The 26,034-nt window shown below is 41.7% G+C and overlaps 1 protein-coding gene across 7 annotated transcripts in view; it reads left to right on the top strand.

Annotated features, from left to right (window-relative positions):
* Positions 1-26,034, top strand: part of nfic (nuclear factor I/C) — a 221,889-nt gene that overhangs the window by 158,103 nt on the left and 37,752 nt on the right. For 6 of the 7 annotated variants that reach the window (XM_088622067.1, XM_088622072.1, XM_088622070.1 and 3 more), the window contains exons 4-8: positions 1,872-1,946; positions 9,565-9,688; positions 10,436-10,560; positions 18,209-18,337; positions 21,037-21,221. In XM_088622067.1, coding sequence (XP_088478193.1) covers positions 1,872-1,946; positions 9,565-9,688; positions 10,436-10,560; positions 18,209-18,337; positions 21,037-21,221 — 638 coding nt within the window. The remainder of the gene's footprint in view (positions 1-1,871; positions 1,947-9,564; positions 9,689-10,435; positions 10,561-18,208; positions 18,338-21,036; positions 21,222-26,034) is intronic. The other variant, XM_088622069.1, reaches the window with a different exon arrangement.

Here is a 26,034-nt window from a genome sequence, read left to right on the forward strand (position 1 = left end):
ATTTGATTATGCTGCATAGAGCAACACAGCTTTGGAATCTGAAACTGTAAATAATGGATTTCGAATGTGGTGATGCTTAGAGGCAAGTGAGGATTAAACTCTTCTCCTTTATTTAATGTCACAGAGGTTGTGCTTTCCATTAACTTTCTCACCTCATCCTTCATAGCACACTTGGAAACTACCAAGGAGTTTAGCCATTTTATGATTTAGGTTATAACTGCACTTATTAATAAACTTGATTTGGGCTAAAGCAGTGATGCACAACTCCAGTCCTGGAAGGCCACAAAGCTGGTAAACTTTTGTCCCACCTCTTCTCTTAATGAGCTGCTGTAATGGAGCTGATCATTGGTGTACAGCTTTTAATGATTTAAAGAGACAAAGAGAACATCCTATTCTGGCTCTCGAGAGCAGTAGTTACTGTATGCATCTATAGGCTAAAGTGAGAGATGTCAATACCTACAGTAGTGTTTAGGAAACACCCATTTCAGTGTTTCAGTTCCCTCGGTTATCACATGAGCTGTTTTTTTTTATTTGGTTCGAGTATTTCACTGCACTGCCACACAGTTTGACAGAAGAAAAGGTTGAACTGTTGAAGATTACATGTTAAATTCTTTAAAAAAAACTACTAGATGTTTAATTTAGCATTCAGATATTATATTTGTATGGATGATCTGAGATTCAGTGAACATCTGACTTCCTTTTTTAATGTACTTTAATATTTGAATTGTTTTCCTACTTCCTATATGTGTCTTCTAATATGGCTGAAGCCCTAGTTCCACAAAGATGTAATTAAGTGTTTACACTCATTATTATTGCTATTTTAATGGAACCCTCATTTGTCTGATTGGTTGTAGAGAGAGAATACTAAGTCAACCCACAGCTGCTTTTAAATAACTAAAGAACATACAGAGATTTAGTTATTTCTGACTGGGAAGATGGTTTTAATTATAAGTTGCATAGTGTGAAGAAATGTACTCCTGAGATTCTGCAATGGAAAAGCTGAATTTTATTTCTAGTCTCATTTTCATCTTGTGTTCTATTCAATTTATTCACCCCAGCAGAGTGTAGGAACTGTGTTGAATGTCTCTGTCAACGTGGCATTTTTGTGATGCCAATAAACACCAGTAAAGGTGTATTCCCAGCTTCTATTTCCTTATCAATTTATCCAGTGAAGATACCTCCAGAGCTGTGAAAAGGAGCACCAGCTTAACATACAGTCTGTAAGAGGACACATGTTCCTTGGTCTCGATCATGAGGGCTTGGGTGGTAACAGAAGCCTGAAGGAGCCTAAAACATCAGTCTAAGATCGGGATGATGTGAACCAGAAAGAAATCTCATCGAAAGATCATGGTTGTGTTTTATGAGACGTGTTGAGTGTGACATTGACCAAGGTGATAGGCTATTAAAACTCAGTAATGTTTCTTATTTTTGTTGGGTAATCAGTGCTTTGTGTGTAACAAAACTGATTCACATGGTAAGAGAGAGGGATAAAATATGTGCTTAAAACGTGCTAAGGTCTTGAATATCAATTCTGATTGACTGCAAAACTGATTTAAATTCAAACAGAACTGTTCATAGAATTCAATATATGTATATGTATTATATAATTGTAATAACCTGAAATATTATATGAAGGAAATTCAATACTTAAGGTCTTCCTCTGCCATTTTAAGTGCTGATATGTGAATCCAACTCATCATTTAATTGAGCTGATATTATTCTTATTGTTGTTCAAATTACAAATCAAGTAATCAACAAGCAACTATATTATTATTATGAAGAGGGTGGGTGTGTCATCTAGGCCAGGTGTCTTTGGTGAGCATGAGACCTCCTGCGGGACGCTGTTGTGACCTCCTCTCTGTCTCTTGCAGATGCCCCCGAATTTCAGGAAAGCTTTGTGACTTCAGGAGTTTTTAATGTAACAGAATTGGTGCAAGTCTCCAGAAGTAAGACCATTTTTTTATCAGTATTTATTTTTTATGTGATTTATGGGTATTTTGCCTGACCCATGATAAATAGATTTTGAGTGAATGTTTATTGTGTCTTGAAAGAAAGTTTTACTGCTATATCTGGGGTGAAACGACAAAGCATAGAACACAATAATTATTTCAGTTTTTGAAACAGTATCTGTATGTCTCCATGTAGATATTAATTTTCATTAGGTTTAAAGTCTTAACACATACAGAGGATATTCCATGCTAGTGGAAAGTTTTGTCTGTGGAGCAAAATATCCCAGTGTTTCTGTAATTATAACTCTGGAAGTAGTCAGTTGTTTATGTTATGGGAATGGAATTTGTTTTATACAAAAGCATTGTTTCTGGATGATGGCAGTTGTTGTGTTTATAAAGACTAGGTCATCTAAACTTTAGTAATTAACAGTTAAAGCTGGAATGAAACTAACTGCCATCCACAGACATCACAGGTTTAGTATGAAGAGTTCTTCCTGGGCCTAAACCCTCTTCAGGAAATCCATGCGGAATGCTCTGAGCATTAGTATCTGGAGATACTTCACACATAAAGTGGGAAATTGTGGATCATACCGGATCACTAAAGAGTGCATAAAATCCAAGAAATAGATGATCAAAATGTCATAGGATATGCCTTTTAGGATTATGTAGATAGTGGGTAAACCACTTAAAGAATTAAAAGCTAAACAGTAAATCTCAGATTCTGTGTGTCTCATGTGCCATTGATGTAGTGGCCACCTTATTCTAATTGAAATGATGTGCTAGGTTTTTATACCTTTTTCTGTAGCTGTCCTCTTACTGTAACTCTTCCGTATTTCATTCTGCAAAATGAATGTCACATACAAATAGCAAATTAAAACAATTCTATGAGAGGAGCAGGTTCCTGTACAATGACATTGACAGGTATTAACACCAGAAAGTCAAATCCAAATACTGGATAGCAAGCTCTGAAAAAGCCTGGTACTGTGATTTTTTTTAAATCTATTGTATAGTGCTGTTCAGAATCTTTTTAACTCCTTGATAATAACCTTTAAAGAAGAGTTTTAAAGTCTCAGATGAATCTGGGAATACAGAATATTATGGCAAAGATGAGCAGGATCTCAAGACAAGCATTTTGTGGATTTACTGATTTGATGAAGTACACCACTGTTTTCCATTTGGGAGATGGAAATGACTTTTGTAAGCCTTCCCCATTTTGCAATCGCCAGTTGAGTCCCTCTGTGTTTTACCGCAAGGAGCCCTGGGCCACCTGAGGGGAGAGGCCAGGAACATGCACACAGGCTCTGAAAAGCACAGGTTCAGGCCAGCTGTTCTTTCCACACTGCACGTCCACACTGCAAATAGGAAAGCCAAGCTACCAGACGGGGAATCTGAAGTCGTTCCAACTGATAATACCGCAGGCCCTGGGGTCACTGTTGCAGGATTTTGGCTGACCTTAAGTCTTTCTAGCCCAGACCTGTGTCTATTGGCTCAGAATTGCTTCATTTTAGTCTCAAATAAGCAAGCAACATGACAGTTTTGAGCCAGTAATCTGTGGACTACAGTGCCCAAGATGTGCTCAGACTTTGAGGCCTGTACAAGTGGAGCCTATGGGAAGCCGAATCCGATGCAATATTATGTTGGCACACTTTCACAGAGATGCCAGTACACTGCAGAATTAACATGGAAAGTGCAATTGCAGTTGGGGATAGGTTTTTGATAGTTAACCCGTGGATAAAATCTTTAATTAGATTTTTTAGATTTATTCGTGGCATTAGTTTAAATGGAACCGGGATGAGTTAAGTCGTAGCAATAAATACAGTAGAAGTTTTATTTGCAGTAGGTACTGTAAATAGACATATACAGTACATATTTAATGTTTTTAATTTTTTTTTTTAATCACAAGATTTACAGAAAAACTGCAGCTTGTTAGTTTAAACCTAAATCAGTGGTATGGCATCTCTCTAATTTTGACCGTTTCTGAAAGCAAGCAAATGTTTTTACTACTTTGAAACTTACCCAGCCTTGGCACACCAGTAATCCTGTTTTGTGTGGGACAAGGTCTCATGCACTAGACGTTTTGTAGTGCAGTGGTTTCCACAGTGGGTATTGGGTTCGGTGGTGATCAAGATGGCATTTGTTAGCTTCTTGGAGAAGAGCACCAGTCTTCCAGTCGGACATTATGGATCTTGCTGTGTGGAGAGAGATGAGTGACTGGATTGTAGGTGTGTTGGAGCAACTTGTCTGCTCTCCTTCATTCTCCCTGTGGAAAACAGAGCAAGGGTCAGTGGTGTTAGCAGGGAAGGGAAAAATCCATCTGGCGATTTCAGATTGGCTCAACATAAAATAAAAAAAGTCGTTTTCAAAATACATAGTGAAATTCTATCAAACTTGTAAAGATGTGTAGAGTGAATCCAGTTTATATTTCCTTTGCAAATGTTCAGAATTGCATGACTATACAGAGAGAAGTGCATTTTGAGGACAGATCTTCAATTCTCTTTTTCAGACTTCTTCTACATTCACTCTTTTAGAATATCACTACGTTTATTACAAGACTTGCAGTTCCATTCGCGTAATTATCATCGCCTTGCCTATTCAAATCTAATTTCCTTTTAACTGCATAAGTACGCAATCGATTCAGCAGTATGCTTACAGTACGGGGTTCCTTGTATTTGTTTCACAGTCAAAAGGGACAATGAAAGTCCTGTCTGGGCGCTCCTTATTCTGTATCAGTTAGGTCTGCTGTGTCCAGCATGGTGGCCTTGGGGTCAGCAGCCAGCACAGGGGCTGACATCATTCCAAGCGACAGTGGAGGAAACAGCAGATCTGCCCTGGACAGGGGGCCTGGGCTGAGGGTTTGCCTCTGGACGGGGTCTCCGTCCGGCAGTTTTCACCGTCTTCCAGGTGAAACACCCGGAGAGCCTCCGGCTTATTCGCGTGTTATTTTCCACGCCCGCAACGGGCAGCTGCCCAGATCGTTCATTTCACCCCGACACGTGTATCTCCGGGCCCGGACGGCTGTTTCTCTCGCCGGGGACAGGGCTGCCCCTGGTCCTGCAGACCCATTCCCTGACCGCTGGATGGGCTCTCTTCCGCAGGTCTTTCCGAAAGTCTTTGCCTCTGCGAGAACGTACAGTACAGCATGAGGTTTACAAATAAAACATGCGGCTTCGTGGGGAAAAAAATTAAACCCCTAGAATGAAATACAATAATCACAAAACATAGCAAACACTCACAGTACATGTACAAGACACAATAAATGTAACACTGGAGAGAAAGATAGAGAGTTGCCTTTTAATGAAAATATACACAAATGTACTGCACATTTGATTACCATGCACGTGTATGGTAGTGTACTGTTCAGTGATAAAATAAAATACACCGTCCCCGACAATTGCTGAACGGTTTGCTCACAATTTTCGGCAAAGAGGCTGGGTGGCCAACTGGGGGGCGGCATGTGTACGAGAACAGAGGGAGACAGAGTGTAAAACAGAGCCCTGCTGGACGCTGATGGAGACAGGATGACGCTCCTCGCCGTTCACCCACACTGACTTTATTTCTAAATATTCTATGCATTCCTAAACTCTGAGATTTCAGTGCAGGAAATGCAAAGTCAGATTTATGTGTGTCGAGTCATAGGTAACCCAGGGAGGAGGTATCCTCTTAATTAGCCGAGGCCACAGTATTGAGGGACACAGCCTGATACAAACCTTGAATATAACTGCCCTGCTGAAGTAGCTTGTGATCAGATCACCACCTCCTTAATCAAAATCTCTTGCCTGCCGTAGATTTAAGACACAGTACATAACAGTAATGTTGACAGATTTATAATCTGGACATAAATTTTCATAGCAACTTAATTTGCTTTGCAGTGGAAAAAAATGGAAAGGAAAGTCGAAGCATAATGGGTAGAATTTGTGTCATGTGTTATTAACGTTTGTAATGTTCCATGTACTTGTCATTCTCTAGTGATTATGGCAGTGAGCGGGGGATATTAAGTTTCTTTATATATATCAGTGTGGTTTTGTTATTCCATCTGAAGTTGAAAGTGCAAGATGGTTGTTCAGCTGAATGTCATAAAGAGGTTTTAAAGGGTGTTTTTATCTTCTACTGGTTGTCAGACTGAAAGTTGTATAAAGAGTCCAGTGCTATTAGGAGTGGAAAATTTAAGCGCAACTAAGCTAGTGCCATCAAGTCAAATATTCATGCATTTTATGTACAATATGCACTGAACATATTCAGCTGGTTTGCAGATATCACAGTAAATCATGCCTTTATGACTATGGCAAGACTCATCAAAATACCTGTCTTGCAGAGCCCATATATTGTGCCTTCATATCCTTACTATAGTGTCCTACTGCGCGAAATTACAAAATGATGCATACACATTTCTTAAAAATGTATGTTTTATTCAAAACCTGAATGCTCAAACTGAATACCTCTAGGAATAAGATAGGTTACAGTAAATGTCAGAAATAAGTAATGGAAAAAAAACTGAAATATGTTGATTGTTTAAGTATTGAGAGCCATGAAATTTGGTGGAAACCCCTTTGGCAGCAGTTACAGCCGCTAGGACTGGTTCAGGACCAGCCTTGCACACTGGCTTGGTGCAGTTGTTGCCCATTCTTGTTGACAAATTAGTTCTAGCCTTCATATTGCCCGGAGTTTACTTATAGACGGCAGTTTTCAAGTCTTTCCACAAATTCCAAGTAGGACTCAAGTCAAGACTTCAAATGCAAAACTTTCACTTTCGCTTTCGGACATTCACTCTCTTATTCTCATGCCACTCCACGCCTTCCACTCCAACCCTGGATTGGAAGCAAATGTGTGGATGGATGTTACTGTTACATAGTTTATTTACTTAAACATTCACGCTATGCACTGAGGGCAAAGAAGATCTGGTGTAGACCTCTTTGTCCTTGTCCCTTGCAACAGTAGGTTTCATTCGTCTTTGAAATTACTCCTGACTGAAAACCAACAGGGTCTGAGACCATGTTTGTCACCTCATTGTTTACTCGGCCCCTGGTCTGACCAGCTGGTCAAGCCCTTCAGCCACACGGGTTTGAATGACCGCACGGGGAAACTAGAGGCCACGGCCTATTATTTGTGGGGGGTTAGTGGGCCACCATAATGGGATGATTTGATGGAAAAAAAATATTTGCATTGCTTTGCATGGCTGGGTTCATGTTAAAACATGTCAAAACCACAGTTAGATTAGCCTTAATGGTAATACATACATATTGTATATAGTGCTACAGTATATTATCTATGCAGTGTGCTTATACTGTATTTAAAGGATTCTTGTTAGCCACAGCTGGACAGTGGCCGCTGTGCATGGCTTTTTATTCACAGCCACAGTCAGGACTAGATTTTGCTATACTGTGTATCGCTGTATACAAATTTGCTGTAGGTGCATTTGCAGAGACAACACACTGCCGTGGCAGTTAGCGCTGCTGCCTCTTACCTCCAGGGTCCTGGGTTCGAGTCCAGCTTGGTGTGCCTGTCTGTGTGGAGTCTACATGTTGTTATAGTGTTTGCATGGGTGACCTCCCAAAGACATGAAGGCTTGATTGATTAGTTTAACATGTCTCTTTCCAAGGAAGGGTGTCCAGGTGATTTTGTGCATGGAGGATTTGGCTATAGGTTTAGAAATATATTTGTGGCCTTTCTGATATACTGATCATGTGCTGTTTTGTGATTTCATGCACTTCTTTCCTGGGGGGATGATTTCACAAACTGGGGTATCATATTTGTGGATTTCGGGCTTGGAGTTTTGCCTTTCTGCTCATTGTCTTGGCAATCCTCAGTGCATGCCAGACGATCTCTTGCAGAGGCTAGTGAAAGGACAGAATTTTTTGTCTTTTTGTGCCATGCTGTGGAATGAGTTTGTGGTGCTCTGGAAGTTTAAGCTTTGACATTTGTAAAGGTTTTGAGGTAAATAAAGGCATCCAGTCCTTTCACAGTAAAAAAAAAGCATGAACAGTCAGAGCACTGCAGACCATCACTGTCTCTGACATTTTGTCTTTGCATCCTCTGCATGGTCTCTTTTTCAATCATCCAGCTGCATTGTGTAGTTTATAAATCCCTTTCTATCAGATATTCCCAGCTTTGATGACGTGTCAAAAGTGAAGGCTATCCTTACATCCAAGAATAGAAATAGCCTTTGTAATCATTCCTTCCTTGAAGGTTTGCAAAACAAAACCAGAGGGTGTGATGCATTTATCAGTTGGCTTTTCTTTCATTATCGTATGGCTATTATATGGAGTTCTCAAGACCTAGTTTGAAAACTACACTTCAGTTCTGTTCTCTCAGCATCTTAACTGAAAGACTGACATGTTAAGCTCTGTACTGACAGCTTTTCATAGTTGATTATGAAACCTGTTAGAAAAATGAGATTTAGTTTTTAGCTACCTCATGCTTTCTTTCCTATCTGTAGGGTAATTGTGGAGCAAGTTGTCCATTTTAGCTCGGCGCAGCAGCTAACAATGATCAAATGACCGAGAAAAGAGGGACACGTTAAAGGTAACATGAGAAGTGAAATTTCATAAGAGCTGCATATGGCTACAGCCGACAGTGCACTCAGATGTGCTCTTCATACCATCATGGCCAATATTCATATTGATCATCATTGGGCATCATAGATCGAAGTTGTATGCGATTGGCACAAAGTTGCTTTAGGTTTATCCACATAGGCTGTAGCTAACACCGTGCCACCAAGTGTGGTACTTTTTATCCAGATACTTTTGGCAGTTCAGATTGCATCAAAACCTTTGGGACAATGTCTGCTTCGATGAAAGCCTCTACTTTTAGAAGTACAACCATGTGGTTTTCACCACTCCTGTGTCTGTGTGAGGGCAGCCTTTTGACGGTGAGATTGAAAATCCCCAACTTAGAAAACTTGGGTCAGGATGTCATTCCAGGAAAAGCTGCTTACTGTAATGTTGCCTTAAAACACCCATCTAAGGAGCAGATTGGCCAGAGATTAAACACTTCACTGACCTCAGACAAGGAATGGGGAAAGACTGCATTAAGCTTATGGCAAATGGCAAAACAAATGGGTTCAAGCAGTCACTGCTGCAAAAGACGTCTACCACGACAGTCTGAATTATTGTGAATACAGAACAGGGGGCATTTGAGTTTTCTGAGGAAGCCATAGGGAACAGAGATGTACTCAGACAATGCCAATTAGCACACCTGGTCTGACCCTGATTACTTGTTAATTACACTGCCAGCCCAGGCATAAACATTGCCAAGCAAAAGATCTGGACTCTGTAACTATAAACGATCCACGGAGATCCACACTTGGGCTTAGCAAACACCTGCCCTGGGGAACGTTTTGCGAAGTGATGGATACACCTGAAGCTACTGGCAGCCTTGCTCAATCAACTGAAGCACAACTGCATGAAGAGTGTGTGGTGGAATTTTCCCTGCAGTCTCACTGTGTTATGTTTTTAGCTGTCCCTCCCCCCCCCCCCTTCTGTGGCCAAATGCATGGCATTTCACTTCCCATGGTATCCTTGTTGTACTCTCGTAGGGTTTACGGCAGTAGCCCGGTCCGGCTGGCGGGAGGAGGGGGTGTGCGGGGCCCTTGCTGACTTGTCCCGTTGTGTCTATGCAGCTCCTGTGGTGACGGGCACCGGCCCCAACTTCTCACTGGGAGAGCTGCAGGGTCACCTGGCCTACGACCTGAACCCCACTGGCACGGGCATGAGGAGGACGCTGCCCAGCACTTCTTCCAGCGGGTGAGTGGCGCCGGTCCGAGCTCCGAACCCAGGGACAGCTCTGGAGTGGGGGATGGATCTCAGGGGAGGCATCAAGACAAAGCCCTGACCAAAGAGCGTTCAGGAATATTTCAGCTTTAAAACTAAAAAGGCATTTAGAAGTCTTGCAAAAATGCAGTTATTGGTTTAATAAAACCTTGCGGTGCAGTTGTGCTTGCAGTTTATGCCAACGCCATAAATTAGATCGGTCCTGAACTAGAGGCAACACCTTTTTTCATGTATACTGTAGAGGTTAAATAATTCCAATACACAGGTGCTTTGTTTTTTATACTGTATATTTCATGAAAAACAGAATATTTTTTATTGTCTTCCTGTAAATCAATAAACAATGAAAAGACGGGAAAGGTTTTAAATAAACAAAAATCAGAAGAACTATTCTGGACCATAATGCCATCTGTCAGAATCATCTCATTGACTCTGATTTAATTGATTTCATTGGAATAAAAAATTGTTCATAAGGTTTAATGGAGAGAAATATGAAGGGAAATGGAATTGAGGCCTTCTCCAAATAAAGCCATGACCTTCTGCATGTCCTGAGAATTTTAAATGGTTTTGATGGGGGTTTGACTGGGATAGCACCCAGCAGCCAGTGCGATGCCAGTGATCTGGACTATCCAGAACCGGTTTGATTTGAACGGCCTTGAGCCTGACGCTCACGGAATCTGCTCTTTTCCGCAATGCCAACGGACCTCTCCCCGTGACCCGCAGGAGTAAAAGGCACAAGTCCGGCTCCATGGAGGACGACATTGACACTAGCCCCAGCGGAGAATTCTACACATCGCCCAGCTCCCCCGCCAGCAGCAGCCGAAACTGGCAGGAGGAGATGGAAGGGGGTGAGTGAGACAGTGGTGCTCTTTCCGCAGGGCTTCAGCATTCACGCTGACCACCGTACGGCACTGGGCAGCCTGCCTCCGGAGCTGGCTAGACTCCAGGCTCCCATTGGAGGAGTTCCCTTGTGTGGACAGGGCTAGCCGTTGCAACGTGCCACCGTCAAGAATAACTCACTCCCAGCCCGCCTCATAGGCGCAGGCAGAGAAATCATTTCTTTTTGAAGAAAAGAAATAGTGGCAAGCCTCCCGTTTGTTCTCCTTGCTTGCTTGCACGATGATAGTCGTACTGAGTTCAACACAAGCCAGACCCCCGTGCAAGGACAGCAGCTGATGGGCAGGTCTGTGAAAACGCAGGATGAGGCTGCGGAAACAGGAGACGCACAGTAATGCAGACAGCGTTCTTCGTTAAACAGACATCTGAAATGGTCAAATGAAGGATGAATTTCAGATTGTAACTTATAAATACATTGACCCTTTCAAATGTGCTGCTTTCAAGTTTGGAGTCTGTAATTATGAAACCACTAAAATTGTTAGGCTATATATTTCAGAAAAGAAACAGACATTGATATAAATAAAGCATAAAGGAACTTAATAGTCCTTCTTTTATTATTTTGAAACCTTCTAAGTGAGTATTACCAATAAAAAAACACTACTAGTGTACTAGTGCACTAATGTACTCTTCCTTGAGCAGCACCACAAATTTCCGGTCTACTGAAATTTTAGCCATTTTGTTTTAAGCAAACTGTTAATTCTAATAGACTATTGAAAATTTAGTAGTTAATCATGTTTTTGAAGGTTCATGTTAAATTTAATCAAAAGGTGAATTAAAGATTGCTTAATGACGAGCGTGGTTTCTTCTAAACCAGACTGAGCTGTACAGATAACAGAAAAAACGTTAGTAGAGAATCCAGGTGGCAGGTTCTAAGTAAATTGTTGATGCTTGTAACAGATTTTCACTTCAGCTCCTGATTGTGTGTAAGGATTTTGTACAGCAGTGTCATTCTGATCCCTCCTTTCATCCTGTGCAATTGAAGTGCATCACACCACTGTACACATTGTTCGGGAGTGCACATCTCTGATGCGGAGAAGACAATCACAGAAAACAGACGGCTCTGTTTCAGATCTCAGTGACGCCTCCCTGTGATTTATGATTTTCTGCGGTTTGACGCATTTTAATAGAGTATATTTACAACATTCTGTGCTCTCTCATTCCCTTTGTCACGCGGGAGGAGCATGTGCCATCCGTAATTTCATTTTTGCAAAATATTTTCCGTTTCCGCACACATATTATTTCAATTACAGCTGCATTAAACTTTTTTTGTTCACTTTAAGAGAAATTCGCTCAGCAGTTTTTAGTCTTTTTAAGATGGTTCTATTATCTGTCCTAGCTTAACACTGACCTGCATTTTATTTTTGCCTCTTAGAATAATTTTGATCTGGTCCTCATGCGATATATACAGTAGCTGTTAGGTTATTCCATCACAGGCAATCTTTGGTCAGCGAGATAATCCAAATACTTCAACTATTATTCACGTTCCTTACTGTCACCATAGACTTGAGTAACAAGTATTAAGAAATGTTTATTTGTTGATAAGTAGAGATAGAGAGACGTACTTCTTGTCTCCTGCCCTGTAGTTAGTTTTTTAAAGTCTGAAACCTTTTTGTAATTTTAAACATTTTGTTTATTTTTTTTGTCAGACTTCATAAGAAAGTCTTTTCTTCCTACATCCTGTGGCATCAGTTTTCCTTTTCAGAGCCCAAGGTCATAATGTAAGATTGCACACTTCTTAATAAACAAACCTTCAAAAAAAAGCTATCCATTGCAGTTCAACAAGCGCATCAAAGGGTCATTTGGGGCTGGTTCAGCTACATTCCTGGCCTCTGGGCCAGGGAGTGAGCCTCCTATTCAACCTGGAGCTCAGTCAGGCTCTCTTCAGCGTAACAATTGCTGCTCTGAAATGCACCTTGCCTAATGCAACTAATACGAAACCTTGCCTCTTTTATTATCATAGTTATTAGAAAAGCAAGCGAGAAGGCTTCTTCATGGTGGTTTTAGAAGCAGAAAAGGATATTAGCGGTTTCTCTGTCATCTCATATTATGTAATTGTGAGAGGGGCAGGAAGAAGGATCTTCACTGCAGGGGCTGTTTTAACAATTCTCCTTTTGTACAAGCGCTCACCCGGACTCGAGGAGCGCGTACTGCCTTCTGCCCCATTTCTTGTCAGTCATTTGTGTCGTCCACTTTCAAAAAGGGTTTATCTTTACAGCAAACACCATTGTTTGTTAAAGTTTGGCTTCGAGTGGCTTGACACCAGCCAAAATCTTTTCTTAATATTCTTTTTTTTTTATTTGACTGGCAGAATATTTAGAATTTTTCATTTGTTCCTAAACAGGTCTTTTTTTTTAAGATGTGTTTACTCGCTCTGTGGGTTCTTTTTTATCAGGACTGCTGCTCCACAGATTTATTTTCACACTTTAATGAATATTTTCATACTTCTAACTAATAGGAAAATACACCAGGAGCCTTTGGTTTAGGCTTCCTGTTTGGCCTGTTTTAAAGAAACCGAACTTCTCGTTTACTGGATTTATATGAAGTTTTATTGTTTTGTTTCTGTTTTTCTCTAAAATATGGCTCACATTGAATCACACACATAGACATGAAGTGAGACCTACAGTACATGTGGGGATTGATTTGTTTAAATTCTTTTGAGCTGTTCTTGGACTGTCTGCCTGAAATTACAAGGCTTTGTTTCCAGATGCTGGTGTCGAAGCTTTTTTCTCTTTTCCTTCCAAAGTGACAGGAAATGTTTGACTTTTTCTTTTTTCAGACCAATCAATGTGCAAAGACATTAGGTCCTAGATGCCCTGTTTGTTGTCTTGTTGCTTACAGGGCAATAGAAAAAACGTTTTTTGCCTTGCGGTGCAGAACTTGCCGAATCGGCCAAAGAAAGTAACTGCTTTTTTTTCCCTTTAGTTCTCTGCATGTCTTCCTTACCCTCAGCTCAATGTGGGAAACAATGAAATGAAGTATTCTAAATATACAGTATGTGCTGATTAAGGGCTGTGTTTTGTGTGGCTTTGTAATGTATCTGTGCCACGTGTGAGCAGCAAAAAGAGTTTTCACCAAAGCCTGTCTTGTTAAAACAATAGTGACTTCTTTGTTTCTTTTGGGATATACCAAAAATGTATACTTTTTTTCAGCGTAGTCTATTGTTGAGCTTCCTACAGATGCCATTTCTCTATTCCTGTCTAAGCAAAAGGTTTGCATTGTAGGATCCCATTGTTATGCGCTTTGCAAGAGTATGTCAATATTCTAAAATTCTCAGACATGCCGACTGCAGTCACTATGTAAGAGAATAAACGGTAATTTGAAATTTGTTTAGAAGGTCATTGGGCAGTATATTATTATTTTTTCCTTATTTGGAATTCTTGTTGACGACCATTCAGGGAGTTGGGGTGCCTGTTCAGACAGTTTCGTTTATCTTGAAGCTGTGAAAAGGCTGCGGTCTCACATTGTGTTTTGCTGATCTGCAGGGAGTTTTTCAATCCTCGTCTCAGTGTGTTACCATTTCTGGCCTAGTATGTTGCATTGCTGCTTCTACCAGCTCTCAGCATTGTTTGAAGAAGCATGTGTAGCCCCTGCCCATAAATGTGTCAGCTCCTCTAAGGGCTCTGAGAGCTACAGACCAGTCTCTTCTTTGAATCTCTCCCTGTGCTGAATTGAACAAGTCATTTCAGAATAAAGCTGTGTCATATGGGGATTAAAACCATATTGTTGTAAATGTGTTCCGTGACCATGCCCCTAAATTGAAGATGTGCTACTGAGCAGATACAGTATATGGAAAACCTGTAGCAAGATGTTGTGGAGCGCTCTGCTTGCAGTAACATTCTAGTTTTTTACAGCTTTTTAGACCTGTAATACTATCATATTTGGATGGATAACAAAGCCTGAGGGTAGTATTTTGTGTAGGACATTACTTTACCCATCGATATACCATTTTAAAATTGGATTTTTAGGGCGGCTGAGTGTGACAGCTTGAACCTGGGACGGAAAGCCCATTTCAATTCTGGGACAGCATAGAGGTTACTGATTTGTAACAGAGCCCCCTACCCATATTTCCCTCCTGATAAAGATTCTCAGAGAGGCAATGGCATCCGTTAATCTAACCAAGACCTAACCATATAATCTAACCACCTAACCATAATCTGACTATATGATTAACATGTTTAGATGAGACTTTATATTGGTTTTTCTACTACCCAGTACAGTGTCATCTGGAGGATGTCTTGCCTAATGCAAAACTAACGGCAGTGCAGGGCTATCATCCATCCCTGTGGAGGGTGTATAAGGCAGGCTTTTGTGAGCAAGTCAGGTCTTGGCTGTAGAAAGCTGCCTGTCTGGGTTGGAGACCTTGGCCTCCCCTCTCAAAGGGATGGTGAGATTGCAGATTCTCCCGTCCCCCATGCTGGGCTGCAGACTGTCCCATCACATTTAACTTGGGGATGAAGTCTGGGGGCTATGTGAGAAGGTATATTGGATATACTGTAACTAATACCTTACAAGAGCTCATGGGGAGAGGTGGCTCCTCATTGACCTGACTAATACTGTACAAACATGCACTCAAGAGTGTTGGATGAGCTATGTTACCTGGGGGTTTCTGGTTCAAGTTCTAGCTAGCTGTTAAAGGTACCTCACAGTGAGTAGCACACAGTTTTGATAGGGAGGAGTCATTCAGAGCTTCTTTTACAGTGACAGTAGCCCTTTCTTCTCGAGTCGAGCATCAATTTATCAGGATGTCATGGGAAACAACTGTGTAGGTCCTCACCCCGACATAGAAACCCTGCATTTGCGGAGACGTTATGAAAAGGTTTGCGAAGGATATTTTTTTCCCCCGCCTTCCTGTCTGCTTTATTTATTTTAAAGGAAGTTTTACCGCCCTGGGTGAGTGCGAGTGGGACTGAGAAGGGTTAAAGCTGTCTCTCAGTGGCTGTGCAGCCGGCGTGGGTGGACTGTCTCCCCCAGGAGCGGCTCTGCCCTGCGGTCACCCTGCTGCTGACCCTGCTGCAGTGAGGGTCAGCGGAGTGACCCTGCCGTGCCCCCCAGCCCTGCAGGAGGCTCGGGTTGCCTTCCCAAACACACTTCGCTCTTCCTGTCTAGACGGCCTTAATGAGGCCTAGTTTAATGAGTGTTTCAGCTGATTGCTGTGGAAGCGCAGGGTGGAACAGCAGCGGCTGAGGTCGGTGTGGTCTGGGGGTCCGGGGGTCTGGGGGCGGAAAGGATGGTGTTCGAGCTCGCGCCGGGTTTGACAGGGGAGGCCCGTCGAAACCCAAGTGTGAAATGTGACGGGGCGTACAGACAGCACACCACTGCTGGCCGGTTTCTTCCCTGACTCTACTGCAAGAAGCGGCAGACCTTTAAAAGCTGCCTATTGAGTTTCAGATGTGAACGGGACATGGCCAGGATCTGTGAACCCCAGTGGAGTTCGCATGTGATTTCGTGAAAGGAAAGGCAACGTTAGTGCGATAATCCTACAAACTGGCAACTCCAATTGGAGTGTCTAGGCTCGGTATTTCCTCTTTTTAAAAAAATTTTGACTTCTCCAATGTAAAAGAATATACACGCATAATTGTGCAGTCTGTTGATTGCATTTTAATGCTTTCCTGCACCATCAGAAAGTCAAAGCAGTATTTTAATGAGAAACACTGCTTCATGGAATATGTATGTACCAAAAGCCCTGAAATATATCAACTTTATCCTTAAACTTTTTCATTAAAACTAATTGCCTAAAATAATGAAGTAGTACAGTATGTAGTCGTAACATAACTATACAATCATACTAGATTATATTTTGATTACAGTGTAATGTAGCATTGTGTTCCTTGGACCTTAACAAGTGCTTTCACAAAGATAAATGAAACCCTGAGGGCATGTTCTGTAACCTTTTAAAGAAATGTAACATCAGTTTTGCAAAGATATTTCATGTGAGCTCAATATATGAGACATGAGGCATATTAGTGAAGATGCAAATTTTCACAGAAATATTTGAATACTCAAGATGTCAGCGCAGCATCTCCCAGGGTTCAATAACTTTTACCTTCCATGACACAAAGGCTTCAATAGTGTGTGTGTGTGTGTCATGCAGTTCCACTCTTTTTTTGTGGACCTCTCAGATGTTCATTCTTGTGATTATTATTTTTTTTTAACTCAAAAGACTTTAACCAGGCAAAGCCGAGGTTTCTGTAATGTACTTCAGAGTCTGTTTCGAAGGACCTGCAGGGAGGTTTTGTTGGAAGGTGTTTGTCTTTCCCCCTGAAGGTTCTTTTAGAGAGTCATGCTGTTGACTCGTTATGTGCTCAGGTTTACTCAAAACCACACACCACTTGACTTGTAACGGCTGGCATATGAGAAGCATTTTGGACAATTACGAGGTGCAAGATGTGGCCTGGAAGCATTGAAGCTTTGTCTTTAAAGTTTTTTTTTTGTTGTTGTTGTTTTACGGGACTCCTGAGTAAGTGTTTAAGGAGCGACTCAGTCCTGCAGAGCCAGTGCTCTTTATCAGCTTGGTGTGGGGTTTGTTTTTTGCAGGCTCGCAGTCTCAGTGAAGCGACGCATGTCTCTGCTGCTGCACAGACTGTGGTAGGACTTGCTGTTCTGTATGAAAAACAATTCCCTTCTCGTGCTCATCCACAACCCTGGCACTGCGAGCTCAGTCTGAATCCGTGGGGAGTGGGTCGCATTATCTGGTGCTCTGCAGCTTTCACTTGGATCCTGGATAATTGCCGGAGAAAAATTAAGATCCCAAAGTGAAACGTCCAAGTCTGTAGAACTGCATGCCCTCATCATCTTTGCGAATGATGTTCATTTCATGAGGGAATCATTTAAAAAATTGTCTGCACACAGTATATTTTTTAAATGCCAAAACGTGATTTTTTAATTAGATGACTGACCTGCAACATGGCTTTTTGACAGCATCCTTTCCCCCAAAACCCACTGTTGAAATGCCCTTTGGAAGGTGAACTCCCCTTTTGATTTTAATTAGTTTGGAAAAGCTTTTAATTTATGAATCATGTTTTCAGTTCGAAAATATCTGGTTGTAATTGTTCAGACCTTATTAAACTCTATGTTTCACTATGTCATCACTATTTTGTAGTTCTATTGGAAAAGAATCACCTTTACCACTGCAGCAAGATGTACAGTACAGTTTCAGCTTGCTGTTGCTACTGGCCCCTAGTGGTGACAAGAGATAATAGGAGACAAAAATAAATTTGATCTGCCTGTACAATCCTCATACTAAATCTAGCATAATAATACTGCAATTTACCATTGTGAATAATGATACTGACTGTATTCTTTAACTTGATGGTGTTTCTACTGTTTTGTCTTTGAATTGACCAAACCACAATGTTGACCCAATACTTTGTTTCAAGCTGCCTCATCTGTTGCCCTGCAGCTTTTGAATTTGGAGGTACTGTTAGAGTTTTGTACTCTATCAGAGTACAGAAGACATTTGGCTGCTTAATTTGTGTGCATCTCTCATCTCATCTGAAGGAGGCTGTTGTCTCGTGTTGCTCTTTTCTACAGCCTGCCTTTGAGCTGAAGCGTGTGCTATGAAGTGTAAACTGTGTGTTGTGTCCCTCTATCCCTGCGCAGGGATCTCTCCCACGGTGAAGAAGACCGAGATGGACAAGTCTCCCTTCAGCAGCCCCTCCCCCCAGGACAGCTCCCCTCGGCTCAGCAGCTTCACTCAGCACCACCGGCCCGTGATCGCAGTGCACAGCGGTGAGGAGACCCCCGGCAGCCACAGTCCGAGCCGATGTGGTGTTTGCGTCCTGTGGACAGGACCGATCCTGCCATTTCCCTTGCTGTGGTTCTTGCTAGGTGGACATGCCCCAGTAGGGCTTCAACTCAGGCACACATCATGCCACATGGCAGTGAAAACAGCTTGCGTCCCAAATGGTCAGCATTACTTCCTCTACACAGTGTGAGGATCCCAGTTCTCTTGGTTTAGCAAGCCTGAGGATTGAATGTCGATAGTGTGTCTTACTGACCGTTAAGTCACCCCTTCAGCCTTTCATCAAGTCCAAGTTGCCCAGAGACCCCAAGAATGCTCCCAGTTAATTTGAACCCTTTATCTCTAATGTCACTCCATAGAGGGTCTCGTCTTTCGCTGCTCTTTGTCCTGTGGCTCTACCTCGTTGTAGTTTGGGATCGAGATGAAAGGGGTTGTTTGACGTGTTTTTCATTCCAACCAAGGATTCCAAAGCTCTGCCTGCGAAAGCTGCTGCTGATCCAGCAGTAATTGCACACCGAATGCAAGCGGCGGGCGGCCAAGTTTACCATGATCTCAGGTGTGGAGACGCATCTAGCTTGTCTTGAGACACCCCATTTCAGATGTCATCAAAAAAAACTGAGCACCCCTGTCCCGTATTTGAGTGTCGGACTTTGGCGAATGGAAGGTAGACTTGTTCTCCGTCACATTCTTACGAAGCACGTGGAACTCTTCCAGTAAAGGAACTCCTCTTGGTGGAGCTTTTTTTAATTGAGCTTCACAACACGCAGGATTGCAATACAGCTAGTGTTGTGAAGACAATAAAATGTAAGCTGTACACAGGCAGCAATCCGCAAAGGTAAATGAACAAACTGGTGCATGAACAATTAAAAAGCCATAAAATGAAATGGTTTACAGAACCATATGTGAGCTGGATTAACACATTACTCTGATAATAGAAAATTAACATAATGGATTAAATAAATTAGCATCATATAAATGCCACATTTTGTACATGAAAGGTTTGGGTAGATAAAAAACTCTTAAGACTTGAAAACAAATTAAACAGAACAGAGAAGATGAACATTTTCTGGATCAAGAAGAAATGCAGCATTTGAAGTCACATATTAAAATATATTACATTATTTTGAACACAGAGCCCTGTTATGAAAATGAGCAAGCTTTGCATGGAAATAAAATGTGAAGCAACACCGAGCCCAAAATGTCCATGTAAAAGGAAGATATTTATACCACAAACACGAAAGTATTATGGGAAATCCAAGTATTGTGAGAATTATTGTGTTGAGGCTCTTTGCGAAGATTATGTTACTCGATAGGAATTCCATATTTTTTTGCAAATGAAGTTTACATACAAATTTCCTGTGCTTAACCTGGAAAGTAATTTTCTTGACATTTTAGCAATACAGTTCTACAGGTGGTAAATAAACCAACTCTAAAAACAAACTATAGAACAGCAATTATGCTCACATTTGTATTAGGCTCTGATGATATGTCAAAATGTTTACAAGTTCCATCCAATATTACATCCTGAATGTGTCACTGAAGTCATTGTGGCAGTAACAGACTGGACTAACTGTTTCAGAGCTGCAGCAGCATTAATCACTGCCACGTCCTTGTCTTATTAGTTTAGTTTGATGTGAACTACAAGTATTGCAGTATAGCGCTGCAAGTATTCTGTGTGGAAGTCACAGATTGAGCTTGAAGAAGGCTGCTGGCTGGGCTTATTCTAGTGGCTATGATCAGAGCAGTAGAGGGGAGGGGGAATTTTTCTCTGGAAATCATCACCTGCAGGCTGGCCTGTTAGTTAGCTATTCAATTAGCAACACTAAAGACCCACTAAAGGGAACCACAAGATTTTTCCCAGCAGTGAAGCAGGAAAAGGAAGAAGAAACTCCACCATTATAATAGGCATGAAGGTCTAAAAAATAAAAGTAAAACCATGCTGGTTATTTTATGGGCCAGTGTTAAACACACCCTGTTTTTCAGCTGATTATTTTTATTGTTTTGACTGGCGTTTTTCTTTCTTTAGTAAATAGTGAGGGCCATTCTCTCTTTGTCATTGGAAAGTGAGTAACAGGGCAGCGCAACACACAGTAATTATTAAAAGTATACAATTATGCTTTTAAACTGTGGACAGGTTGTTGTTTGAATAAATGGTACAAGCTGTGGGTTGGTCAACATCAGTTATTTTTATTTTAAGTGTCCAGTGTGGATGTGGCTTCTTGAAATGTATCCCTTCTAGGGGATTTGAGTTCTTCACCATGTGCTGTTAAGGACATCCATGATGTGCCTGTCTGTCTCTGTGATGTACAGAGTGGAAGCTGGGAGGGTAGTCAAGAAGGAAATATTTACTTTATGGTTAGTGGTATGATACAGGAGCCTTTGTGAATTGCACCGTGTAATCATACAATAAGCACATTATTTTGATGCCCCTAGGTGTTGTTCGGCATGCGCTTTAAAAAAGGAACCGGTTCAAGGTGGATCAAGCCTTGTATTTGGGCACAAACTACCCAGCAAACTTGATCTCTTTTGAATCCTTCAGTAACCAGCTGGATGAGATCCCAAGATCAATAAGCGACTGGCAACCAGATGAACAAGATGGGATGAAAGGTCTCCCCTTAGCAGCCTTTCTTCTGCTCTTCCATGACCATGCTAATGCGATTTTCTGTGGTGTGCTTGTTGTCTGCAGGTATCTCCAGAAGTCCACACCCCTCGTCATCTCTACACTTCCCCACCACCTCCATCCTTCCTCAGACAGCATCCACCTACTTTCCCCACACGGCCATCCGCTACCCCCCCCACCTCGGCGCGCAGGACCCCCTCAAGGATCTCGTCTCTCTCGCCTGTGACCCCTCCAATCAGCAGCCCGGCCCGGTAAGAAGGTTGCTCCTGTTTCCTAGGCCCCTTTGCGGGTTGTTGTTGCGGACACCTGGCGCGCTGCAGACCAAGGAGCAGGCAGGGGCTGCCTCCTGAATCGGGTCTTGTATCTGGAAGATGTGACTGCTGCTGTGCCTCCCTGGCGTTCCCAGTGGACAGACAGGAAGGACCATGCGTACCCCACACCAGGCATTAACACTGTTTTTGCCTCAGTGAGGCCCACATCTTAATAGACCACTTGTAAATAGCCTGGACTAGCCCTTCCGCAATCTGCTTGAGTGCTCCTGTTCCCAAGGCGAATTCGCTTGTGGTGTTGCTGCACAAATGAAGCTGTCGATGAAAGTTGATTCCACTGTTGTGTCAGTTAGCAGGCTGGTTATCATTTCAATCCCAGATCAAGTCATATACTGTGCTCTGCTACTAAACTACTGTACATGCAGCATGAATATCTACGAGCCTGTCGGTCCTGGGTTTCTGTGCCCCATGCCTTGGTGGTTAATTTCGCTTAGTTGTGCTTCTGCCCCTTTAGCCAGTGATTCCTCTCACCTGAACAAGAGCGTTGCTCAGAGCTTTCGAGAGTGAGCAGCCTTTTTTCCAAGCCTACAGAGAAACCTCCTTTTCCCTTTCCTTTTTTTCCTGTGTTTTACATACAGTATATTGTTGCATTTTGATCTCTCTTTTGTAGCTCTGTTGGGGAAAAAATGGAAAAGAAATCCATTTGGAAAAATGCCTGCATAGAATCGACAGTGATTGGATTCTCCACTCCTCTGCACCGATTAACATGGTTGCAAACAGTTCTTTCTTTGCTTTTCATTTGTTTCGTTTTTTTAATTCTTTGCCACACACAGCACCACGTCCTCTTTAAATCCCCTTCTGGAATTTAGTTTTTTCAGTTTAGAAGCTATTTAACTTTTATTTGGTCTTTTATTTCAGTCTTTTCATTTTATTCAGATGCTCCTTTAGCTCTTGGGTCAGATCTATTGATTTGTTTTGAAGGCTTCTTTTACACTTACAGGAGATATCCAGCAGAGCACAACAAGTGTATATTAGATATCCAATTAGATGTTTTTTAGCAGATCCCAGTTTTTCAAGGGTTCAGCCATTTCAATTATTTAACCTATGCATTGCGTTTAACTGCAGCCCAGTCTCTTTGGATCATTTAGCTCAAGGTTTCAGGATCCTGATCTTTAAAGGCTGTTTTGTAAATAGGATAATGGGTCAGTGTGACAGAATGCAGGAGAGAAAAATATTACTAGGAATTTAGCGGGAAGGAGATTGGTGTTATGTTGGTATTGGGCCTTAAGGTGTTGTAACATGTAATGTTGTAAGTGTGTGGCATAGCCACAGGCTTCATAAAACTTTTCTCTGCTTTCAGGCAGTTTACATTGTCAGCATTATCACTGTAGATCGATGCCCTCATGGTAACAATATTCTGTTCAGCTGTGTGCCATTCGAATTGCCTTGTGTTTCGTGGATTTATGTGAACTTAATTAAACAGCTCAGCAGCAGTGCCAGTCCTCTCACACAAGTACCAGCTTGAAAATCCTTCAACTTAATTAAATGCCTTCTGATCACTGATAAACTCAAATTACGCAGCAAAGACGCTCATGTTGCGAATATATTCGCCTATCATTTGTTCTCCGGGGCAGTAATTAATAATAGCCTTTTATAAATGCTGGTAATTTTTCTTTATTTCTTTTTCTCTTTGTTATTGTCAAAATCCCTGTGAGGCACGGAGAGCTGAACAGGCTGTGCGAGTGACACAGAGCAATTGTTATTATCCTTTCCCAACGGGAGTGACTCCTGGACAAGCCGGCGTTTTCACCCACAGCAGACCTTTGTTGGAACTTGAGAAATGTCCGCCAGACAAGAGCGATGCAGGAAGCTCAATTATAAAGTGTTCGCTTCAAATTTCCTATACAGCTTGTCGACAAAAGCGCTTTAGAAGACACTGTGGAGTGTGCATTATCGATGTTTTGTACCTTTGGCAAATTAGGTTACACAATCTAATGGAATCCAGGGTTCCCTGACATACGAATTAATAACAGAAGTAAGCACCAGTGACTTCAGTAAATACCAAGTAAATGCATACATTTACCAGCTGAATAAGTTTGTAAATGACTCAACAGCTTTTATAGATGTTACACATTTATACATTTTTAAGAAAAGATAAACGCACTTTTAGCTTGGAAGCTATTTTACCACTTTTCGTTGAAACTCTAGAATACCTTGCCTGTTTACAGTAAAACTAACAAAACGTACCACAGTAGACTGCGACAAGCATTAACTATTAATGTTTTCTTATAGTCCTGAGGTTATCTGGTCAGATTTAGTTGTGTACACCTATAATTGTTCCTGGGCAGTCAAGGAATACTGTGTGAAACTTGGCTGAGGAAGAGAACACATTTGCAAAGCTAGCCTAGGATCAGCTTGTTTGACTGTTATTTGCAAGAAATTAAGTGGGTTTGTTTGGATGACTAGAGTTGCAGTGTGTCGAGGTGAACTTTCCCTTAAGCTGCATTTTTCCACTGCATCCTTTAAGGCAATGATCTTAATGTCTGGTAGGGTCATGATTTACAGAAATGGGCACTTCTCCTCACTCCAGAGCAAGACTGCACAGATGGGGAAGCAAATGTGCAACAGCTACACTAGGATGTTGTTCAAACAAACTGGTTCCCAAGTAACCACCAGTAACAGAGTTTGCACTGTATCAGATTTGTCCCCCTGCCTGGAAAGCTCAAGTCAGAATGCAGGCTCATCCTCCTGCACAGGGCTGGGTAGAGATTGCTGGGAGGTCATTGGATTGCAGTGCGTTACCCTGTACTCTGTTTGTGCTCCATAACAGAGCCAAACTGCCCTGCATTGCAAAAGGCAGGCAACAAACAGGGATTGCTACATCAAATAATTCAAAATGGGTTTGCAAAGGAAGAAGAATAAGTCTTGAAAAGCATATTGAAATGAATGTTGAAAAAATTGGTACTTGTGACCTCAAAGGTTGATCATCTTCATCAGAGAAAGAACCAGTTTGCTGCATTCCAGGACCTAATTTCTGGCAGAAATGCAACATTTGTGGTGACATTGGAGCACTGAGCTGGCTGTACTGCAAGACTCCTTATTGGACAAGAGGTGCCTGCAGGGTTTGTTCTCCCCAGAGCTGGAAAATTACTGATAAAGGAGTGCAGTGTAACAGTGAGACCGCATTGACTCATTGTAGCGGGTAACATAACTTTATGCAGTTGCAATAGTGGTGTTTGAAATCACTACACCTAGTGCATGTCAATGATCAATGTTTGATTCATTTTGATTTGATTCGGGCAACATTCAGTGCACTTCACTCTGTATCATGTGATGCACATGCATATTCTCTCTTACCAGAATCTCTAAACGTACAAATAGATTAATACTTTCAAAAATGCCTGATTCACATCAGCACTCTGTGTAGGTGGGTACTTTGGTCAGGAACAGGACTGTTTGGGTGAAACTGCAGCTAGCAAAAGCTATAAACATGCCTTCTGGAGAAGCCTGGCACTATGCCATGCACTGGTGCTTTAAGTGCTGCAGTACCTTGTATACAGTATAGCACTTAAAATTAAATTATTACCTTGCAAAGCTTTTCAGTAATGGCTTTGGCTCGATAACTGTAAAGGCCTTTTGTGAAGTGCTTTGCTACTAGGATATCAGTGAGCTGTGCTAATTTGTTTGTTGTTGCTCGTGCCCTTGTGGACCTGGGAGATCATATCTTTACACCAGTGCTTCCAGACATCTAAAGAACTCTGGAAAGTCAGCATCAGACGTGTGCAATTCAGGATCTCATAAGAGACGAGGAGCATTGCTGGCTATAGGCTGTGGTTTTGTCACTGTGCTAGAGCACTGATTTGCTTCATGTTTTCAGGAGAAGTGAACTTAGTGGCTCTGGACTTCTTTCAAAGCTCTGAACACCACCTTCATTGTTCAGTAACTGTATTTGAACTGGTCCTGATTTACATTCTCCTTCTAGAGGCCAAAGTGGAGAAAAATTGGACTGAGCCAATTTCAAAAGTATGAAAAAAACATGAGCCATGTTTCTGCGACAAATCTTTCATTTGAGGTGGTTGTGGTTCCCACTTTGAACATGTTAGTAGAAAAACTCCCCTTAAACATGGATGTGTACTGTAGGTATTGAAGGGACAGCAGTGGCTGGTCATGTGAACAGAAGCAGAGCAGGGGATCTCAGTTTCTGTCTTCAGAAACCCTTTGGCCCTTCTGTGAGCCACAACTCTCACAACAATACTGCTGAGGCTGCTGGGAAGCAAGGCATTGTCTATCTCTTCATGATGAGTCACATTAGACCACTTCCTGTTAGACCTGACAACAGTGATTACACTCTCCAGTGCTCTCTGGACCTGCAGGAATGGTTTGCACACTCCAGTCAACACAGCTACAGCTGAACACATTCTTCATTCTTACTTCTACTGACACAGTTCTTACTGTGTAAATATACCCATGTTTCAGAGGTTTCACGCCTTTAATTTTGTTTCTCAGTGCTTGTTGTTGTTATTCAGCTTCAGTAGTGAGTAAATGCTTCATATGATTCTTAGAAGGACAGTTTTAAACTGATCGCAGATCACCGTGTCATGGACATTTTTTCCAGTTTCAGAATTTGAATTACATGTACAGTATGTTTATAGTTTTTGGTTGAAAATGTAAAGGTAATTTGTCATTTCTGTATTTCAGATTTCATTATATCAGCAGTGTTTATGTTCCTGATAAGAACGTAGTTCATTTTAAGTCTCTAGAACTTGAAAGACACCGGATCATTTGAGAACAGTCT

The sequence above is a fragment of the Lepisosteus platostomus genome, chromosome 27, assembly GCF_059453375.1.
Source record: "Lepisosteus platostomus isolate fLepPlt1 chromosome 27, fLepPlt1.hap1, whole genome shotgun sequence".
Classification (NCBI taxonomy): Eukaryota; Metazoa; Chordata; class Actinopteri; order Semionotiformes; family Lepisosteidae; genus Lepisosteus; species Lepisosteus platostomus.